Below are 19,585 nucleotides of genomic sequence, written 5' to 3'. Positions count from 1 at the left end.
TGACTTGCCCAAGATCTGATCTAAACTGTTAAAGAATGACATCAGATGAAACTGAGCCCAAAACAAAATAAAAAGGGAGTGAAGGAATAAAATCCCTAAAAATCAATCTTTCCTGCTAATAAGCCCCACAGACAGTGAATATTATTCATGATAGTTTGGCTTATTGGACTGGTAAATTCTAAGCAGTAACTTTACATACACACATATATGTAAAACTTTTGCTTTGCTGTCAGTTCGTTTGTCTTTATTCCTGATTTTGGGTATTTTTCCAGTTTATTTCACTCATTTGTTTAATAGTGTTTTAATGTTTACGAATCAGCTGTACATACTATTTTATATGCTAATGTGCATTAAATCAATGTTGCTGCTATAAGGGGCTCTTTTACAGGGCCGTGCCGATGCGGTAAGCGGGGTAAGCACCGCAGGAGGGCGTCCACCTCTGGAGGGCGCCGCCGCGGTGCTTACCCTCGCCCCGTGCTGCCGAGGCCTTTAAATCTTTTACTTGACATCAGAAGAAGGCGGGACACTGAGGGAACCAACAGCGCGAAGGGAAGGGAGACGTCGGCAGCGCTCCGCTTTCACAGACGCTGCTGCGACTGCAAGTAAAAGATTTAAAGGCCCCCAGGGCGCGCCGCGATCATCTTCACGGGGGGGGGGCGTGCGCGCCAACTGTTTATCTGCAGGGGGGGCGCCAACTGTTCGTCTGCGGGGGGGCGGCACAGACCCTTGGCACGGGCCTGCTTTTTTTACTAAAGGGCATTAAGCCCTAACATGCGTTTACCCCTGGATTCTATAAATGGTGACTAAAGTTGCGGGCATAAGTCAGCACGCATAGCCAATTTGTACATGCAACTTAATTGCTTAACAAACCAATCAGCGCTAAAAATAGGCTTCTAACAACCAATTATTGGTGTTAATTGGCCTTAATAAAGATTTACAGGACGATCCTATTCTATAACGATCTGCACTTAAAAACTGTGGGGCATGGCTAGGGGTGTTCTGGGGGCATTCCAAAATGTTATGCCTGCAAATGCATAATCGGCCAAACTGCACCTAATTTAGGAACCAGCTTTTGCACCCTCTTCTGGCCCCTAAAGTTAGGCACGGATTATACCCTAAGCACTATTCTATAAAGGACGCATACCCTTAATAAAATAGTGCTCAGCACATAACATTTTTGGCAATGATTTTTAGGCACCATTTATAGAATTTATTCTTTAGAGCGGGAAAAAAAGGCTTAACGCAAAACACATTAAAGCGTTTTGCCTAATTTATTTGCACACTAATTGCGCATTATTTATTTTTTCAAATATTTTTGAAAGGGGGCATGGCATGAAAGGAAATGGACACAGAAGCATTATTCAGCTAGGGGCCCCTTTTACTTAAGGGTTGGCATGTGACAACACGCTTGCCGCGCGCCAATCGATACAATCACTAGGCTACCGTAGGAGCCTTTGTGGTAGTTCCCACATCCAGGATGCGCCATTTTCAGTGCTACAAAGATATCTTCTATTATTGTACTGCCAGTGCTTACCCAGTGATATATATCTCTATCAAGACCTAATTCTGCCATGTTAGATCTGGGTTTAATGCACAGGAAATCCTGTGTTAAAACATATTAAACCCAGATTTGAATGCATTTTAGTAAAAGGGCCCCTACAATTGTTAAGCTGTATTAATGAACTAAATGCATGCTAACAAATTCACATCCCTAGCAATTCTACTAAGTTAAATACATGAACCGAATACACTTTCAAAGCGTTTTTCTTAACAAAAAGTTAAAGATACTCAAAATTTAGAGCTCTGTTTACTAAGGTGCACTACTGTTTTTAGTGTGCACTAAACGCTAGAATCACCCATAAGTTTCTATGGGTGACATGAGGGGGCATAATTAAAAGGGGCGCCCATGTTTTCCTGACGACGTCCTCGCAGAATGTCCCGGCGAAGGGGCGGGGAAACCCGTATTATTGAAAGATGGGTGCCCATCTTTCATTTCAATAATACGGTCGGGGACGCCCAAATCTTGAAATTTAGGTCATCCCTAGAGATGGTCATCCTTAGACTTGGACATTTCTGATTTTCAGCAATAGTGGAAACCAAGGACGCCCATCTCAGAAACGACCAAATGCAAGCCCTTTGGTCGTGGGAGGAGCCAGCATTCATAGTGCATTGGTCCCCCTCACATGCCAGGACATCAACCGGGCACCCTAGGGGGCACTGCAGTGAACTTCAGAAAAAGCTCCCAGGTACATAGCTCCCTTACCTTGTGTGCTGAGCCCTCCCCCAAAACCCACTACCCACAACTGTATAACACTACCATAGCCCTTATGGGTGAAGGGGGGCACCTAGATGTGGGTACAATGGGTTTCTGGTGGGTTTTGAAGGGCTCACATTTACCACCACAAGTGTAACAGGTAGGGTGTCTGGGTCCGTCTGCTTGAAGTGCACTGCACCCATTAAAAGTGCTCTAGGGACCTGCATACTGCTGTCATGGAGTTGGGTATGATATTTGAGGCTGGCATAGAGGCTGGCAAAAAATATTAAAAATTTTTTTGAGGGTGGGAGGGGGTTAGTGACCACTGGGGGAGTAAGGGGAGTAAGATCCCCTATTCCCTTCGGTGGGCATCTGGTCAGTTTGGGCACCTTTTTGTGGCTTGGTCGTAAGAAAAAACGGACCAGGTAAAGCGTCCAAGTGTTGGTCAGGGACGCCCTTTTTTTTCCATTATGGGTCGAGGACGCCCATGTGTTAGGCACGCACAAGTCCCACCTTTGCTATGCCTCCGACACACCCCTGGGAACTTTGGTCGTCCCCGAAACGGAAAGCAGTTGGGATGCCCAAAATCGGCTTTCCATTATACTGATTTGGGTGACCCTGTGAGAAGGACGCCCATCTTCCGATTTGTGTCGAAAGATGGACGTCCTTCTCTTTCGAAAATAAGCCTGTTAGGGCCCTGTTTACTAAGCCGTGCTGTAGGCACATAAACCTTTAAGCACAAACTAACGATGGAGATGCCCATAGGAATATAATAGAGATGCCTATAATTGGTGTCTCTATCATTAGCGAACACTAATTTTTAGCGCGCGCTAAAATGTTTGCGTGTGTACAGCGCAGCCTAGTAAACATGGCCCTTATCGTTTTCACTTATCCAAAAAATTTTAGCGTGCCCTTAGCGTTGCTTAGTAAACAGGGCCCTTATGTTGTAAACTACAAGTCAGTAAGGGCTCCTTTAATGAAGCGGTGCTACCGATTAGCGTGTGCTGAATATGAAGAAGCCCATTCAATTCCCATAGGCTTCTTCACATTCAGCATACTCTAACTGGTAGTGCTGCTTTGTAAAAGATGCCCTAAATGTGCTCTTTTTAATAAAATTCTGAGTTGTCATAATGCCACATTAAAACTAAGATATTTTAAAGAAATGTGTCAAAGATTAATTTGCCAAAATACCTATACATAATTTTTATTTTTTAAAATGTTTGCTAGTTTACCTATATTCAGAAGAGGTATTTTATCACAAGAGGGTGTATTAGTAGCTGAAAATATATTTTTTTAAATTCCTACATCCCTCTGCTGTGAGAGCACTCATTTCTACAGCATGTTTTATGACAATAGACTACATGATATTTTACTATAATTAGGCAGGATAAATGCCATTACTGCTACTCAGTTTGAATCATTTATTTATTTGAATGCTATGGCTCAGCAGGATATCCCATATGTCAAGCCAATAATTCATCAAAACTTTTGACAGACCCCGCATACAATATCCATGTTTGCTTGTTCTAAGAAAAAAAAGTGTTATGAACCAGTTCAAATTTTATGTACTTTCTCACATCAGGAGTTTCCAGTTTTGAATAAATTTGTATAAATTGTTAAGAACATAAGTGTCACAAGAACGAAGGTCCATCAAGCCTATATTCCTTTTTCCAACAATGGCCAATGCTGCTTATCCTAAAAATAAGCAGTGGATTTTTCCCAAGCACATCTTAATAATTACTTATGGACTTTACTTTTAGGAAGTCATCCAAACCTTTTTTTAAACTTTGCTAAGCTAAGTGATTTTACCATATTCTCTGGCAACAAATTCCAGAGTTTAGTTAGATGTTGAGTGAAGAAATATTTTCTCCAATTTGTTAGCGTTATTGCATGCACCCTAGTCCTAGTATTTTTGGAAAGATTAAACAAGCGATTCACGTCCACCCATTCCATTCCATGCATTATTTTATAGACCTCTATCATATCTCCCCTCACTTTGAATGGGGTGTGTCGGCATTACGGCACTTGGCAACCACTAGCATGTTTTTGTAAAAAAAGAGGGGAAGGTTAATTACCTCAGTAGTTATTTCCATCTCTAGATCATTTATAAATATGTTAAAAAGCAGCAATCCCAGCACAGACCCCTGCGTGACCCCACTAATTACCCTTCTCCATGGGAATACTGAATATTCAATTCTACCCTCTGTTTTCTATCTTTTAACCTTTTAACTAGTTTTTAATCTACATTAGGACATTACTTCTTATTCCATAACTGTCTAATTTCCTCAGGAGTCTTTCATGAGGTACTTTGTGAAATGCCTTTTGAAAATCCAGATACACAATATCAACCAGTTCACCTTTATCCACATGTTTATTCACCGCTTCAGAGAAATGTAATAGATTGGTGAGGCAAGATTTCTCTTGACTAAATCCATGCTGGCTTTGTCTCATTAATCCACACTTATGTATATGCTTTGTAATTTTGTTCTCTACCATTTTGCCCAGCACTGACGTCAGACTCAACGGTCTATAATTTCAGGATTACCGTTGGAGCTTTTTTAAAAAATTGGCACTACATTGGCCACTCTACAATATTCCAATACCATGCTTGATTTTAAAGATAAATTACATATTACTAACAATAGTTCAGCAAGTTCATTTTTCATTTCTATCAGTATTCTGGGATGTATGCCATCTGGTATAGGTGATTTGTTACTCTTTAATTTGTCAAATTGTTCCATTATGTTTTCCAGGTTCTATCATGCACTTACAGCTTCTGATATGTAACAATGGTTACCTGATTGATAGAGGGGCATTTTTGAAAGAAACGTCTAAGTTGGGATTTGGACGTCTTTGTAAAATGTCCAAATCTGGAGGTGGAGAAAAGCATATTTTCGAAAAAAATGGACGTCCATCTTTTGTTTCAAAAATACCAAGAGCATCCTTAGATTTAGATGTCTTAGAGTTTTGGCGATTTTCAAAACCAAAGATGTCCAAGTCAAAAACGTCCAAATGCAAGCCATTTGGATATGGGAGGAGCCAGCATTTGTAGTGCACTGGTCCCCCTGACATGCCAGGACAGCAATTGGGCACTCTAGGGGGCACTGCAGTGGACTTCATAAAATGCTCCAAGGTACATAGCTCCCTTACCTTGTGTGCTGAGCCCCCCAAAACCCACTACCCCCAACTGTACACCACTACCATAGCCTTTACGGGTGAAGGGGCACCTATATGTGGGTACAGAGGGTTTCTGGTGGGTTTTGAAGGGCTCGCTGTTTCCTCCACAAATGTAATAGGTGGGGGGGTATGGGCCTGGGTCCAACTGTCTGAAGTGCACTGCACCCACTAAAACTGCTCCAGGGACCTGAGTATGACATCTGAGGTTGGCAAGTAATATTTTGAATAATGTTTTTTGAGGGTGGGATGGGGTTAGTGACCACTAGGGGAGTAAGGGGAGGTCATCCCCAATTCCCTCCAGTGGTCATCTGGTCACTCCGGGCACCTTTTTGTGCCTTATTCCTAATAAAAACAGGTCCGGGTGAAAACGTCCAAGTTGTAGTCATGGAAGTCTCTGCTTTTTTTGAGTATGGGTCAAAGACGTCCAAGTCTTAGGAGCGCCCAAGTCCCGCCTTTACCACACATCCGATACGCCCCCTTGAAATTTGGACGTCCCTGCAATGGACTTCAGTTAGAGACGCCCAAAATCGGGTTTCGATTATACCGATTTGGACATCTCTGAGAGATAGACGTCCAAGTACCGATTTATGTCAGAAGATGGACATCCATCTCTTTCGAAAATGGGCCTGTTAGTGTCCTAGTTACTAAACAACAATTATGTTTCCACTTAGAGGTGCTACTTGCTGAATCCACTTTTACTGCAGCATTTCCATTATTTTAAATGGAAATCGTAAATGGCCATGCACTAATAAAAATATTGGCATGTGGTGATTTACTGCTGAGCCCTTACTGCCTCCTATTTCATAGGCAGTAAGGGCTCATGCACTAACCTGGTGGTAATTGCACAGTGCACACTGATGGCCACTTACCGCTGGGCATGCCTACTCCCCGCCTCCTGCACTAAACAATAGAAAAATATTTTCTGGCGTGGGAAATGTCACACAGCAACCACAGAACACTGAACACAGGGCACTGTGGTGCATCACAAGGCAGCGCTGTTTTGCCATGCACTTCCCGCATAGTAACTCTACTGTACCTTAGTAAAAGGGCCCCTTAATGCACATTAACACATCACATTAACCAATGGTAACTGCAAAATCTGAACAATAACTGATGGGGGTATTCCTGTCACTCTGAGCAAGGCAGCTGTGCTACCAACACAAAACAATGGTTACTTTCATCACCTTGAGTGAATTCCTTCAAAAAGGCAGTAAATAAATCCTAATAAATACATAAATAAATGAATGGTCACTACTGCATGTCACTGGTCCATCTAAGCTGAGTGGGAGTCTTCTACCTTCAGTCCTGCCAGTGGGGGATGCTCTTTCACTATCACATTTCCGATAGTGAGAGGCCAGCTCTGCAGGACTCCAGAGAACCTGTTTGCCCTTAGTGACAGAAAACACAATTTTGAAGCATCAGCTCTCCCCCCTCCCACTGGTAGCAATGCAGTTGGAGGACTCCAGCACAGCTTAGAGGGAACAGTGCTGCATGTTACTGGCAAGGCTGCTAAAGAAAAATGAAGTTAGCCACACTTCTGGAGGTGTAGTTGACTGTTCAATGTTATCTGCTGCACAAGCAGATGTTATCAGTACCTGTTTTAATTGCATGATATATGAAAATCCCAAAACAGGTGAAAATAAACCAAATTGTCATACAGGAACACCTGATTACAAACACCATTATAGAGGCAATACAATGAGCAATTTGAACATATGAACATCATATTGATAACTTGGTAATAAAAAGTTCTTCTTTACTTTGTACAAATTAAGGGTGATTAGAGCATCATTATATCCAGAAAGTTTTAGGATTATTGTTCAGACAGTTCTCTTACCTATTTTGGATTATTGTAATTCATTATACTGCACTATAAGTAAGCAACAATAGAAGAGATTACAACTTCTACAAAATACTACAACCAGACTGATTTTTAGAAAATGTAAATATAGAGGTCTGTTTACGAAGCAGCACTAGCGGCTGTCCATGCAAGTGAATGGGCTGTGTTGGCACTAGTGCATGGACAGCCGTTAGAACTGCTTAATAAACCGGAGTGATAGTGAGGTTACTTCTCTTTTTAAAAAATTACATTGTGTGTGTGGGGGGGGGGGGGGGGGGGGTTCAGGGGAGGGGATGAGGGGTTTGGGAGGGGGGCAGGGGAGGATGAGAGGTTAATTTCATCCTACGCTGCATAAGTGGAACTGGTGGATAATATTAGGGGGTTTAACAATATAATCACCATACGGTTTAGACGAAGTGGTGTTGAGTTGATAGATACTTGTTTACACTGTTGTAGGCCAAATAAGATAGGGCGTAGTGATAAGATACAAACTTGATGGCAACTTATATTAATTGGCGTAATTGCAAATGCACTGGATGTTTGAATACGTGTATCACTTACTTCATGATATTGTGTATTTCGGAATGCCATCAATAAAAATGTTGAACTCTAAAGAATTACATTGGTTGAGAATAGAATCTCATAATAATTTTAAAATCCCCTATATGATTTATAAAAGCTTTTATGAATTAAATTCAAGTATGATTGGAGGCCTAATTCTATTTCTAAAACATAGATCTGGGAGCATTCTTTTCCTTTTCAGGGTATAAGAATATGGAATACTTTACCGGTTGAGATTTGTTTAATTACATCTTATTTCTTGTTTAGAAAAAAAACATACTTATTTCCACTTTATAAATGAGTTTATATGTTTTAATGAATTTGAATTATATTTGTTCTCTTAATTTAATGTAACTCTTTCTAGTTAAGAATGTGTTGTCTTTTGTAATCTGCCTTAAATTGCTGAGATAAAAGCAGAATATAAGCCACATAATAGAATAGAATTTCCATGTGTATAATCAGTACATCAGAAAATTCCATCTGTATGGATCATCATTGGACGTAGTCTTTATTTTTTAAACAATTTTTTTTCTTTTCTCAAAGTGTTGCATTCAAATTAATATTTTTAAATGTCTAAACTTTTCCAGTTTTAACAATTCATAAAGGTGATTCAAAACAACAAACATCTTAAAGTGGAGCAAAGAGAGCACCAACATGATGCATTTCGAGTGCTCTCTCTGCTTCAGAGTGCAACTTCTTCTCTGACCTTAATTGCGATACTCTGCAAAGTTCATTCAGATTAGTTGACTCCACAAAACAGAAAAATGTGTAAAGGTCCCAGGATAAGAGTTAAAGGGAACAGACGCATGAATGATCTAAGGAAATGTTTCTTTATGGAAGGGATGGTGGATGTATAGAACAATCTTCCAGTGGAGGTGGTAGAATGAGGATAGTATCTAAATTCAAGAAAGCATGTGCCAAGTACAGCAAATCTCTAGGGTGAGGAAGGGATTATAGAGCATAGCAGTTTGTGTAGATAGACTAGATAGATCATCTTTTTCTGTTTCTAGGATTCTAAGAAGCAGAAGCTACATATTAGGAAACAAAGCTGTCTATTTTTCTGGTAGCAAAAGCCTGCAATTGTCACCCATATAAGTGACAGAGACCAGTGCCACTAACTACTATCCAGTAACAGTTAGGTACCAATTAGTGAACAAATTAAGCAAATGTAGTCACATTTCATGGATAAAGCTGGTCAGATGCTACTCTTTTCCAGAAACCCTCTCAAAGAAAGATCTTCTTATAAGTCCTGAAATATGGATAGAACAGGAGTGTCGTTTTCAATCTCTTCAAATTTTTAAACATGCTTAAATGTTTTCTTCTTATTCATCATCAAACTGTAGTATTTGTTTTGATGTGTAGTATTTGTTTTGATGTGATATGACTACATCATTACCTTAGTGGAGCAGAACATCATTGCACTTTATTTACAACAGTCTTTGATGTGCTGTATGCATTTTGGAAAGCATATCACCATTTTTGCATGTGACATCTTCCACATTTTGTTTATTAAGAATGCACTATAATCCGGAGTTTTGGCTGGTTCTCAGATATCTAAAATGCTCCTAAAAATGTCCTTTTTAAATAAATGAAATAGTATTTCCCAAATTTCGATAAAGAGGACATGAGCTGCGTGCTCAGGCACTTAACAGGAGGTCATGACAAAGTTATGATCATTAGTCCACTTGCTACTCAACAGTCAATATTAGCCAGAAGTCATTCATATTGGACTTCACATATCATTAATCAGACATAAACCAGTATTCTGATGGACTTCCTGGAAGGTTAACTGGATGGCATTCCAGGCAAAAATAGATGCTACACTACAAACATTTAAACTGATATTTTTAAAATTATGATTTTTTTTAAAATTATTGATATTATAAACTCAGCAGCTAAAACAATTTCCAGAAGATATCAGAAATGGTATAAACTATGCTGGCAATCAGAAAGTATGCAATCCTGAAACAATTTACTAGCGCAGGAGATGCAGATAAAGCCAAAGACTTGCTGGAGCTGCTAAATCCCATCAGAAGACGATAACTGCGAGACATGGAGAAAGCAATTAAATTTGTGTTCTCTAGGCACAAAGCTACAAACTTCCTATACTAGACTGGCCATTAAAAAACACTGAAAGTTATTGCAAATCAAATTGCCACACACTTTCTTTAATTCCAACCATATTTGGAAGGTTGATCCCCTAGGGGTCACCACTGCCATTTTGACAGCTGGACCACATGGGGCAGGAGCAAAGGGGACCACTTATGCCCTGGTCCATTATGCCATTATGAAAGACTATGAAAATCACCTTGGCAAGTACCAGAGGTGGCTGTAGGATCTGAAGGAAAGTCTTGAAGATGTGATCCCTGAATGTGGGGAGTTTAAAGATACAACCGAGAGGTGGGGGGAAAGGGAAGTGATGCTACAAGTGTACAGTATTTGGCACTGCCATGTCTGTGGTATAAAATCCCTGCATGGACATGGCAGTGCTGAACCTGACATGTCTATTTGACGGGGTGATCAGTATTTATTTTCTCACCCTCTGCTCCAGTAAAGTAGCTGCTCCCACAGGATGAGATTCGATATAATCACTGGAGTAAATACACAAAGGAAATCCAGTATGTTTGCATTTAATTTGCATAAAGGAGACTATGATAAAATTAGGAGAATGGTAAAAACAAAAAAAAAAAACTTAGAGGAGCAGCAGCAAAGGTCTAACATTTACACTAAGTGTGGATGCTATTCAAAAATACCATTTTAGAAGCACAGACCAGATATATTCCATGTATTATAAAAGGAGGAAGAAAGGCTGGCATGGTTAAAAAGTGAGTTAAAGGAAGCTATTAGAGCTAAAAGAAAATCCTTCAGAAAATAGAAGAAGGATCTGACTGAAAATAATAGGAGTGGGGCTTTTCTGCACCGACAGCGTTCTGAGTACTGACAGCATTTTTTGAACCAAGAAATACTACCCATATCAGAGATATTGTATCCTGCCTATTTGGTTATACATCTCTGAGAAAGTCACGAACAGGATTCTCGGACCCCTGAGGCAGGCGCTTGTGCACTGAAACACAGCCCGTGTCGGTTCATCACTCAATAAAGGAGGACATTTATTATCCCAATCCTGGAAGCCCAGTGTTGCTTTTTTCTGTTTCTGAAAATAATAGGAAACAGCATAAAGAATAACGTCTAATTGCAAAGCGCTGATAAGGAAGACAAAGAAAGACTTTGAAAAGAAAAGATTGCATTGGAGGCAAAATCGCATAGTAAAAACGTGTAAGGTACATTAGAAGCAAGAAGCTGGCAAAAGAATCAGTTGGATCACATGGAGGGGCATTTTCGAAAGGGACGTCCAAGTTGCGATTTGGACGTCCTTGCAAAATGGCGAAATCCAGGGGCAGGGAAACCCGTATTTTTGAAACAAGATGGATGTCCATCTTTCGTTTTGAAAATACCACCAGGTACGCTCAAATCCTTAAATTTGGACGTCCCTAGATTTGGTCGTCCGTAGACATGGACATTTCTGACTTTCGGCAATTTTCGAAACCAAAGACTTCATAATTTGCTCCCAGGAACATAGCTCCCTTACCTTGTGTGCTGAGCCCCTCAAAACCCCCCTAAAGCCCACTACCCACAACTCTACCCCACTACCATAGCCCTTACTGGTGAAGGGGGCACCTTTATATGGGTACAGTGGGTTTGTGGTGGGTTTTGGAGAGCTCGCTGTTTCCTCCAGAAATGTAACAGGTGTGTGTGTGGGGGGGGGGGGGGGGGGTATGGGCCCGGCTCTGCCTGTCTGAAGTGCACTGCAATACCCACTAAAACTGTTCAAGAGACCTGCATGCACTGTCATGGACCTGAGTATGACATCTGAGGCTGGCATACAGGCTGGCACAACATATTTTTACAGATGTTTGTTGAGAGTGAGAGGGGATTACTGAGCACTGGGGGAGTAACGGGAGGTCATCCCTGATTCTCTCCGGTGGTCATCTGGTCATTTCGGGTACCATTTTGTGCCTTAGTCGTAATAAAAACAGGTCTGGGTGAAAACGTCCAAGTGTTCATCAGGGACATCCTTGTTTTTTTCGATTATGGGTCAAGGCACGCCCGCCTTCGCTATGTCTCCGACATGCCCCCTTGAACTTTGTCCATCCTTGCGACGGAGTGCAGTTGGGGATGTCCTAATTCGGGTTTTGATTATACCGATTTGGACGTCCCTGGGAGAAGGATGTCCATCTTCCGATTTATGTCGAAAGATGGACGTCCTCCTCTTTTGAAAATGAGCCCATAGATGACCAAGGAGTAAAAGCAGCATTCAAGGAAGACAAGGCCATAATGGAGAGATTAAATGAATTCTTTGCTTTCATTTTCATTGAGGAAGATGTGGTAGACATACCAGTGCCAAAAATGGTATTCAAGGCTGATTTGTCAGAGAAACTGAAATAAATCTATGTAAACCTGGAAGATGTAATATGGCAATTTAACAGTAGCAAATCACCTGGACTGGATGGTATACATCCCAGAGTACTGATAGATTTGAAAATTGTACTTACAGAACTATTGTTAGTAATATGTAATTTCTCTTTAAAATCAAGCTTGGTACTGGAAGATTGGAGGGTGGCCAATGTAATGCCATTTTTTTTTAAAAAAAGGGTTGCAGAGGTGATCACGGAAATTATAGACGAGTGAGCCTGACGTCGGAACCGGCAAAAATGGTAGAGTCTATTATAAATAAATAAAATTACACAGTATATATATATATATATATATATATACACACACACAGTGCACTCCATTTAAGTGCACGTCAGATAAGCGCATGCTCTGTTTAACTGCATGCCTTACTTTGGTCCCGTTTTTGGCACTATCAATTTCTATGGGGACAAACTTCATTTTAGCGCACCACTGATAAGTGCAAGATTCGCTTATATGCATGGTTCAAGACCACTTCTCTGCAGGAAAGACTCCGCATAAGCGCGTGCATGGAATATGGAAGCCGATTGGCGCGTGACAACCAATGAGATTTCAAATTTACTGTCTCTTTAACTGCCACAGGCAGAATAAGTGAAAGAATGTTGTTAGGGCATATACCGGGGTTGTCGTTGTGGCGGAACTGTAAGACTTTAACACTGGCTGAATGAATAGAAGTTCTTAAGAAATTAGAAAACAAAGAGTGAGTGAGAAGTTGGAACCCCTCATTATTGGGTCACAACGGTTAAGTACATGCTCTGGTTAACTGCATGCATTTCTTTGGTCCCAGACCTTGCACTTAAGCGGATTGCACTGTATAGTGTGGTTTGATAAAAGAGGCCTTAAATTACTTTACATGAAATCTAAGCTACACTTAGAGTAGGCAAACAAAGCTGCATGTATAAATAATATGCCATTCTCATGTAAGACATTTTTTAAAATTTCTATTGCTTCAATAAATTTTAAGTATACCCTGAGCTGCCCATAAATTCTGCACATACTGTAACAGTACAGAATAAAAATATACATTGTGCACATACAACCAGTTTATACACATAACTCCTTAACTTACAAGACCACGGCATCCTTTTGCCTAAATGTGGCAAATTTTGTACTTACCACATATTAAAAGCACAACTTAACATGTGGTAAGTGCAAAGCCCTTACGGTAATTGCAGGTGACATGTCCTGAGGGCACACAGATTATATCCCGCCACTGCATTATTCCCAAAATTCTAAAATTGCATGTGTGTTTAGGTGCACACCCAATTTGCATGCAATTTAATTGATTAGCAAACCAATTAGCACTGATAATTGGGTGCTATTAATCAATTGACACTAATCAGCCTTAGTTGAAATTTACATGCACATTTTTAGTTGCACGATCTGCACGGCTCTGGAAAGGGGGTGCAGCCATGGGAGAGTCATGGGTGGATCAGGGATGTTCTTAGAATTTATGAGCGCTGTTATAGAATAAGGGGGATCCGCACCTAATTTAGACACAAAGATTTACACCAGGATTTACTTGGTGTAAATCCTTACATCTGACGTTAGGTGCTAAGGATTAGATTCTATATATCACATCTAAAAAATCGGCACCAGAACAAAATACGCCTAGGCATATTATATAAAGTACACCTGCATTTAGTAATAAGCCTACATTTCCACGCGGTTTATATAATACACTGAGTGTCCATCCACATGACTAAATTTAGTCACAGGCACACCAAATCAACTTGGTGTAAATTATGCGCAGACCGGTTGTATTCTATAACAATGCACATAGATTTTAGAAATTTCCATGACCCACCCATTTCACACTCACGGCCACATACTCCTTTCAACTATGTGACTTAGAATTTACACACATCACATTATAGAATATAATTATTTTAATTTCAAAGTCCAAACAAAATTTCACAAACTTATCTCATGAGGATGCACAGACTCTTCCTGCTGTCCACGGCCAACAATGGTCAAAGTTTCAATAACTTTGTCAAAGTCCGTGGTGCATCAACTCACTTCACTTTACTGCATGAGGGAGTTTTGCATGCAGTGCCTTCACTGTATGCAAATCTCTATCATGAATATTCATTGTGGATATCCTGAAAACCTGACTGGCTGGGGTGCCTCCAGGACCAGGTTTGGAAACCACCGGTTCAGAAGCTTTCCCAGGGACAGGGAGAATGCACATCACACAACATACATAGGTCTGCATAGTTAAATCTATGCCTTTTGTTTCCAATGAAAGATTATCCACAGACAAAGCAGGCAGAAATTTCTGTTGTTAATTTTTTCAGGGGTAATTAAAGCAAATTTATCCAAGTAGTTTTGCTTTGGTTATTGGTGCAAAGAGTATACATCACTGTTAGAAGTTTTCATTATTGCTCTCTATCTGAAATCTTATTATCCCTTTAAGGGTGTATCCCATTTTCTCTTATGTGGATTTTGTATATGCATAACATGGTTTCATAGCAAATTCTTGGGAATAATGTTGCAAATCACTGATTAAATAAAGGAGTAGCAGCTTCCTATATAGGATAATATTATTTATGGACATGCAGTTTCTTTATTACTAACCTCTAAAGAACTCATTGATATCGTTGAACCAGTTTCACTTCTTGAGAGTCCTGCACTGTCATCCAGTTCTGAGGCCATGAAGTTCTTTACTGCTGTGCGGGGCTCAAAGGGCAAGTTCTGCATATGTTCTTGGGATGCAAGGTGCTGATCTAAGTTTAAATTGAACTGGTCCATTAGAGCAGGATTCATACTAAACTCAGGATTAACTTTGTAGTGCAATAGTCTTTCATGAGGCAAAGAATCCATACCTATGTTTAGCTTGCTCTCATCTTTCATCTGAGACTGCATATTTACAGAAACTCTAGGCATCACAATATAGTCACTTTCTGTCATTCGTTCCTGAGGATGGACCATATCCATATCTCCAGCTCTTAAATCATCATCAGTGCATAAATATACAGTTCGTCGTAATTCGCTGTTTTCTTTCTTCAAACACTGGTCAGCCAGTTCATTCATACCCATAGGCATATGTAGGCTTGAAGGCTGCTGAATGATAACTTTGGAAATTATATTTCCAGGGAGAGTTGAGTAACTCATTCCTTCTGGATTTCCTCCCTTTTCATCTTCCTCATCATTTACAGAAATCCGAGAAAGTGTTCCAGTGATTGTAGCTGCTCTGCAAGGTCCAATATCTTTGTGCAGAACTGTAAATGAGAAAAGTATCTCTCTTAAATGAAACATTACATATTTATACTCAGTCGCTTTATTTTGTGTCTTTATTGTTTTTATATGATCTGGATGTAGACATAGATAATTTATGGAGATTAAAAAGTTCCTTATTCATAACACCTGCTAGTGACCACTGTTCCCTCTAAGTTGAGCGGGAATCCTCCAACTGCATTGCTGCCAGTAGGGGGCAGTGCTTCAATATTGTGTTTTAATTTTCTAGGAGAGGCAGGCTCCCTGGAGTCCTGCAGAGCTTGCCTGTCTCTCACCATTGAAATGTGATAGTGAAACAGCACAGACAGGACTGTAGGTGGAGGAGTCTTACTCAGAGGGAACAGAGCTAGTGACCTTAATAACCCACAGTTTGAGCAGAAGTTAGACAAATGGAACTCCATTTACGATCATCCAAACAAACTTGTATAAGGATAAAGTAAGGACTGCCATAATCAGTATTAAAGGAATCTATTACTAAAGGTTGGTATGTATAACTCCTATGGGCCCTGCAGCAGATAGTGCACATCAATCTGTTATAATGCGCTAATCATTAATGAATGGCCCACAAATGTTTCTTTGAAAGAGTCAATCAATTTCTGAGGCAATATCTTCTCATCTATCTATGGGGTCCTTTTACTAAGCCGTGGTACAGATTGGCTTTAGTGTGCCCTTACATATGTCTTTCCCTTGCACTAAGACCATTTTTACCATGGCCATAAAACCCCTATTTATTTCATTAATGGCTCTGGACTAATGTTACCACTAGTGCACAGTCATTTTTTAAAATTACTACAGGAGCACTTACTGCTACCTATTTTGTAGGTGGTAAAGGCTTCCCTCGTATCTTTGTGCTAACCAGTGTGCAGTAATGTAGATGTGCTAACTGGTTATCACAAGAATACCCACCCTCTTCCACTGATATGCCCCCTGGAAAAAACTTTTTTTCAAAAAATACTTAGCATGTGGATAGCGCACAAACATCACAAAACTAACACGGAACACATTACCATGTCCCAGGTTAGACTTCTTTTTTGCTGTGTTAGGTATGCATTAGCACCTTACTCAGCTTAGTAAAAGGACCCCTATATTTGCAATCTTCTCATTAGAATGGAACTGAATATTGAGGGCAAGATTTGCTGAACTGCAGTACCATGTTAGCATGCATTTATAAACAAAAGAAGAACCAATGTCCACAGCACAAATCACTTGCAAAAAAACAGTGGAGATGACCAGTAAGATCAATTGTGTATAGCTGGCTTTTACTTATTTATTTATCATATTTATATCACACATATTCGAGACATTTAAGTTGTCCTCAAAAGTGACTTGACATGGGCCATGTTTCGGCTATATGGTCTGCATCAGGAGTCTGCACTCATGTCTATTGTGCACTGATATGTTAAACAATATGTCAGATAGAGGCGGAGCCTGCAGGGCTGTGGAATGCTTCCTGAAATTATTGCTCTCCCTATCTGTGATGGATTTATGCTAACAGCACCTTGACTTTCTTATTTTCTGGCACCTTTACAGTGGGTTAGAAACAGGATGCTGGGCTTGATGGACTCTTGGTCTGTCCCAGTGTGGCAATACTTATGTACTTATGTACCATGTCTGCTGGTAAGAAAATCAAAACTTTGGAGCACAAGGAGATGGGAAGTGGGCAAAACAAGATCTCCCAATCCCGCTAAAGATGGCATCGACACGAGAGTTGCAGAAGCATCTTGACCCGATAATGGCGGAACTGGGAACCATTAAATCCATGATACAGAATAGCTTCCTTTGTAAAAGGGCCCCTATGTGTGCTGTTTGCCTTTTGCCTTTACTGCTTTGATTATATTACTAAAGTGTTCTTTTATTGTATGTATGTATGTATTAAAACATTCTAAATAAAGAGAACTTAAAAAAATATGTCAGATAGTAAGGAAATCTGTTCCTCTATTGCAAAACAACTGCACACAAAGCCTAACTGCATTGCTAAGGTCTTCATGATATTTTTGTAGTTACCACTCAGATGTGAGTACAGACTCCTGATGCAGGCCATACAACTGAAACACAGCCCGTGTTGAGTCACTTTTGAGGACAACTAATAAAAGCCAGCTATACACCATTGATCTTATGGTCATTTTCAGTGTTTTCTGTGCATTATTAGTGACAGGTTCCATTTTATGCAATAGCCCTATTTATTAATAATGAGCTTTATTTGCATTAGTGTACATTAATGCAATACTGCATTTTAGTATCATCCCTCAACATTTTTTACAACTTCTTTTGGAAGCCAGATATTATTTTTTTAAGTAGTAAAATGCCTAGAAGGATTTAAGTAGAAAAAGAAGAAGCAGTTTCTAATACACTCCGTCTGGCAAATGGCTTTGACAGTTCTCTGTTTTTGTTTAAAGGTCACATAGGAAATGTATCAGTGCCTGATTTTGGTAAACACTGAAGGACAGATTTTAAAGAGGTTCAACTGACTAACTTTGACTAACTTTGAGAATTAGACAGTTAAACCTTTGTTTTAAAATTAAATTTATTCTCTAAATTCAAAGGTAGGCAAGGGAATTCAGTCAGAAAAGGGAAGGCTCCTGAGTGTTCTTGGGCCAAGGAACATTAGCCAGTTAGGTTAGGCTGAAAAATATCCAAAAGATAATTGACTAAACTTATCTATAATTGTCCTGCTACCACTCAGCAGCTCTCTGAAAATCAACCCCTAAAACTTTAATAGTGCTTACAATAACCATAAATTATACTCATTCAATTTTCCATATAATCTGAGTGAAATTGATAGTGTTTTTCTACTTTTTTGGCTAAGGAATCTGGTTATTTCTTTTATTCTCTTGCTTTCTTGAATTATTAAACAAAACACTTCTAAAAATTATTTTGGGGAATATAGGGGCCCTTTTACTAAGGCACGGTAGGCCTACCGTACTTTAAAAGAGCACTACCACGGGATGTGCAGAGGCGTCTCATAGTAGTGTTCTGCCTAGCATGCGCTACTCCTGAGCTGGAAAATAATTTTTTGTTTTCAAGCATGGGAGGCGTGTCTGGGGGGGTAGAGAGTAGGCATGCCTGTGCTAATCGGGTAGTGTGGACACATTACCTAAATAGGTGGCGGTAAGGGCTTCCGGCGGTAATGGCCACACGCTAATGGGGGAAATTAGTGCATGGCCACTGCAAAAAAAACTTGAACATGTCCATTTTACTGCTGCGCTAAAAGTAGCCACAGCGTGCAAGAGACCCATGTGCTGACAGCAGTGCCAGTCACTTTTTAGAATGGCTCAGTAAAAGGACCCTATAACTTCTAAAATTTTCCAACTTGTAAAATTGGCCACAACTTTTATAAGACCCTGTGGATAGCACATGCCGAATTTGCTTGGATATTCAGTGCTGGGGCCCCGACATGGTCCAATATTTAATATCCAGGGCTAATTTTGCCCACAGTAATCAGCGTTTAAAAAAATGCTGACCACTGCAGGCTAAATATTGATGAGTAAGAAGCCCGAGAACCACCATTATCACATGCCCAGACACATCTATTCCACTCAGTAGTTGCAATAATATCTTGACCAGTCAGATGAAATGCAAGCAGACAAATCAAATTGGATCACTATGGCCATATAGCCCTTAGAAAGTAAAAATTTGTCTCAGTTTTCAGTCCTGCTAGGAAACTTTCATTGCTGAATCTTCCCTAAAAGTCTATTGTGACTCATGTAAGTTTCATGTAGACCAAGATGTTTAGCTACTAATCTCTATAATTTTAACAAAAATATGTATATTAGCGATAGGCCAGTAAATTTCTTTTGATTAAACATTAAGGATGAGGTGAGAAATCTATGGATAGTATAAAACTGTAAGGACAGAAACAGGAAATCCCCAGACATTAGTGAAACTGAACAGGAATAAAAAATGTTAACACATTAAAAAAAACTGGCTGATATACAAAGCTACTTATCTAAGTGGTAGTACTGGCTGGGGCCACCCTGGATTTTCAGTGGCATTGTCCAGATAATACACTGAAAATCAACACAGACCACTCTAGCACTATCTGC

The 19,585-nt window shown here is 40.0% G+C and overlaps 1 protein-coding gene across 1 annotated transcript in view; it reads right to left on the bottom strand.

Moving 5' to 3' along the window:
* ADGRB3 (adhesion G protein-coupled receptor B3) overlaps positions 1-19,585 on the bottom strand; it is a 1,672,438-nt gene that overhangs the window by 58,913 nt on the left and 1,593,940 nt on the right. Inside the window, exon 27 of the mRNA XM_030199002.1 lies at positions 14,883-15,526. Within this exon, the coding sequence (XP_030054862.1) occupies positions 14,883-15,526 (644 nt within the window). The remainder of the gene's footprint in view (positions 1-14,882; positions 15,527-19,585) is intronic.

This window comes from Microcaecilia unicolor, chromosome 3, assembly GCF_901765095.1.
Source record: "Microcaecilia unicolor chromosome 3, aMicUni1.1, whole genome shotgun sequence".
Classification (NCBI taxonomy): Eukaryota; Metazoa; Chordata; class Amphibia; order Gymnophiona; family Siphonopidae; genus Microcaecilia; species Microcaecilia unicolor.
The sequence above is the reverse complement of the archived record's forward strand: the minus strand, read 5'-3'. Positions and strand labels throughout refer to the sequence as shown.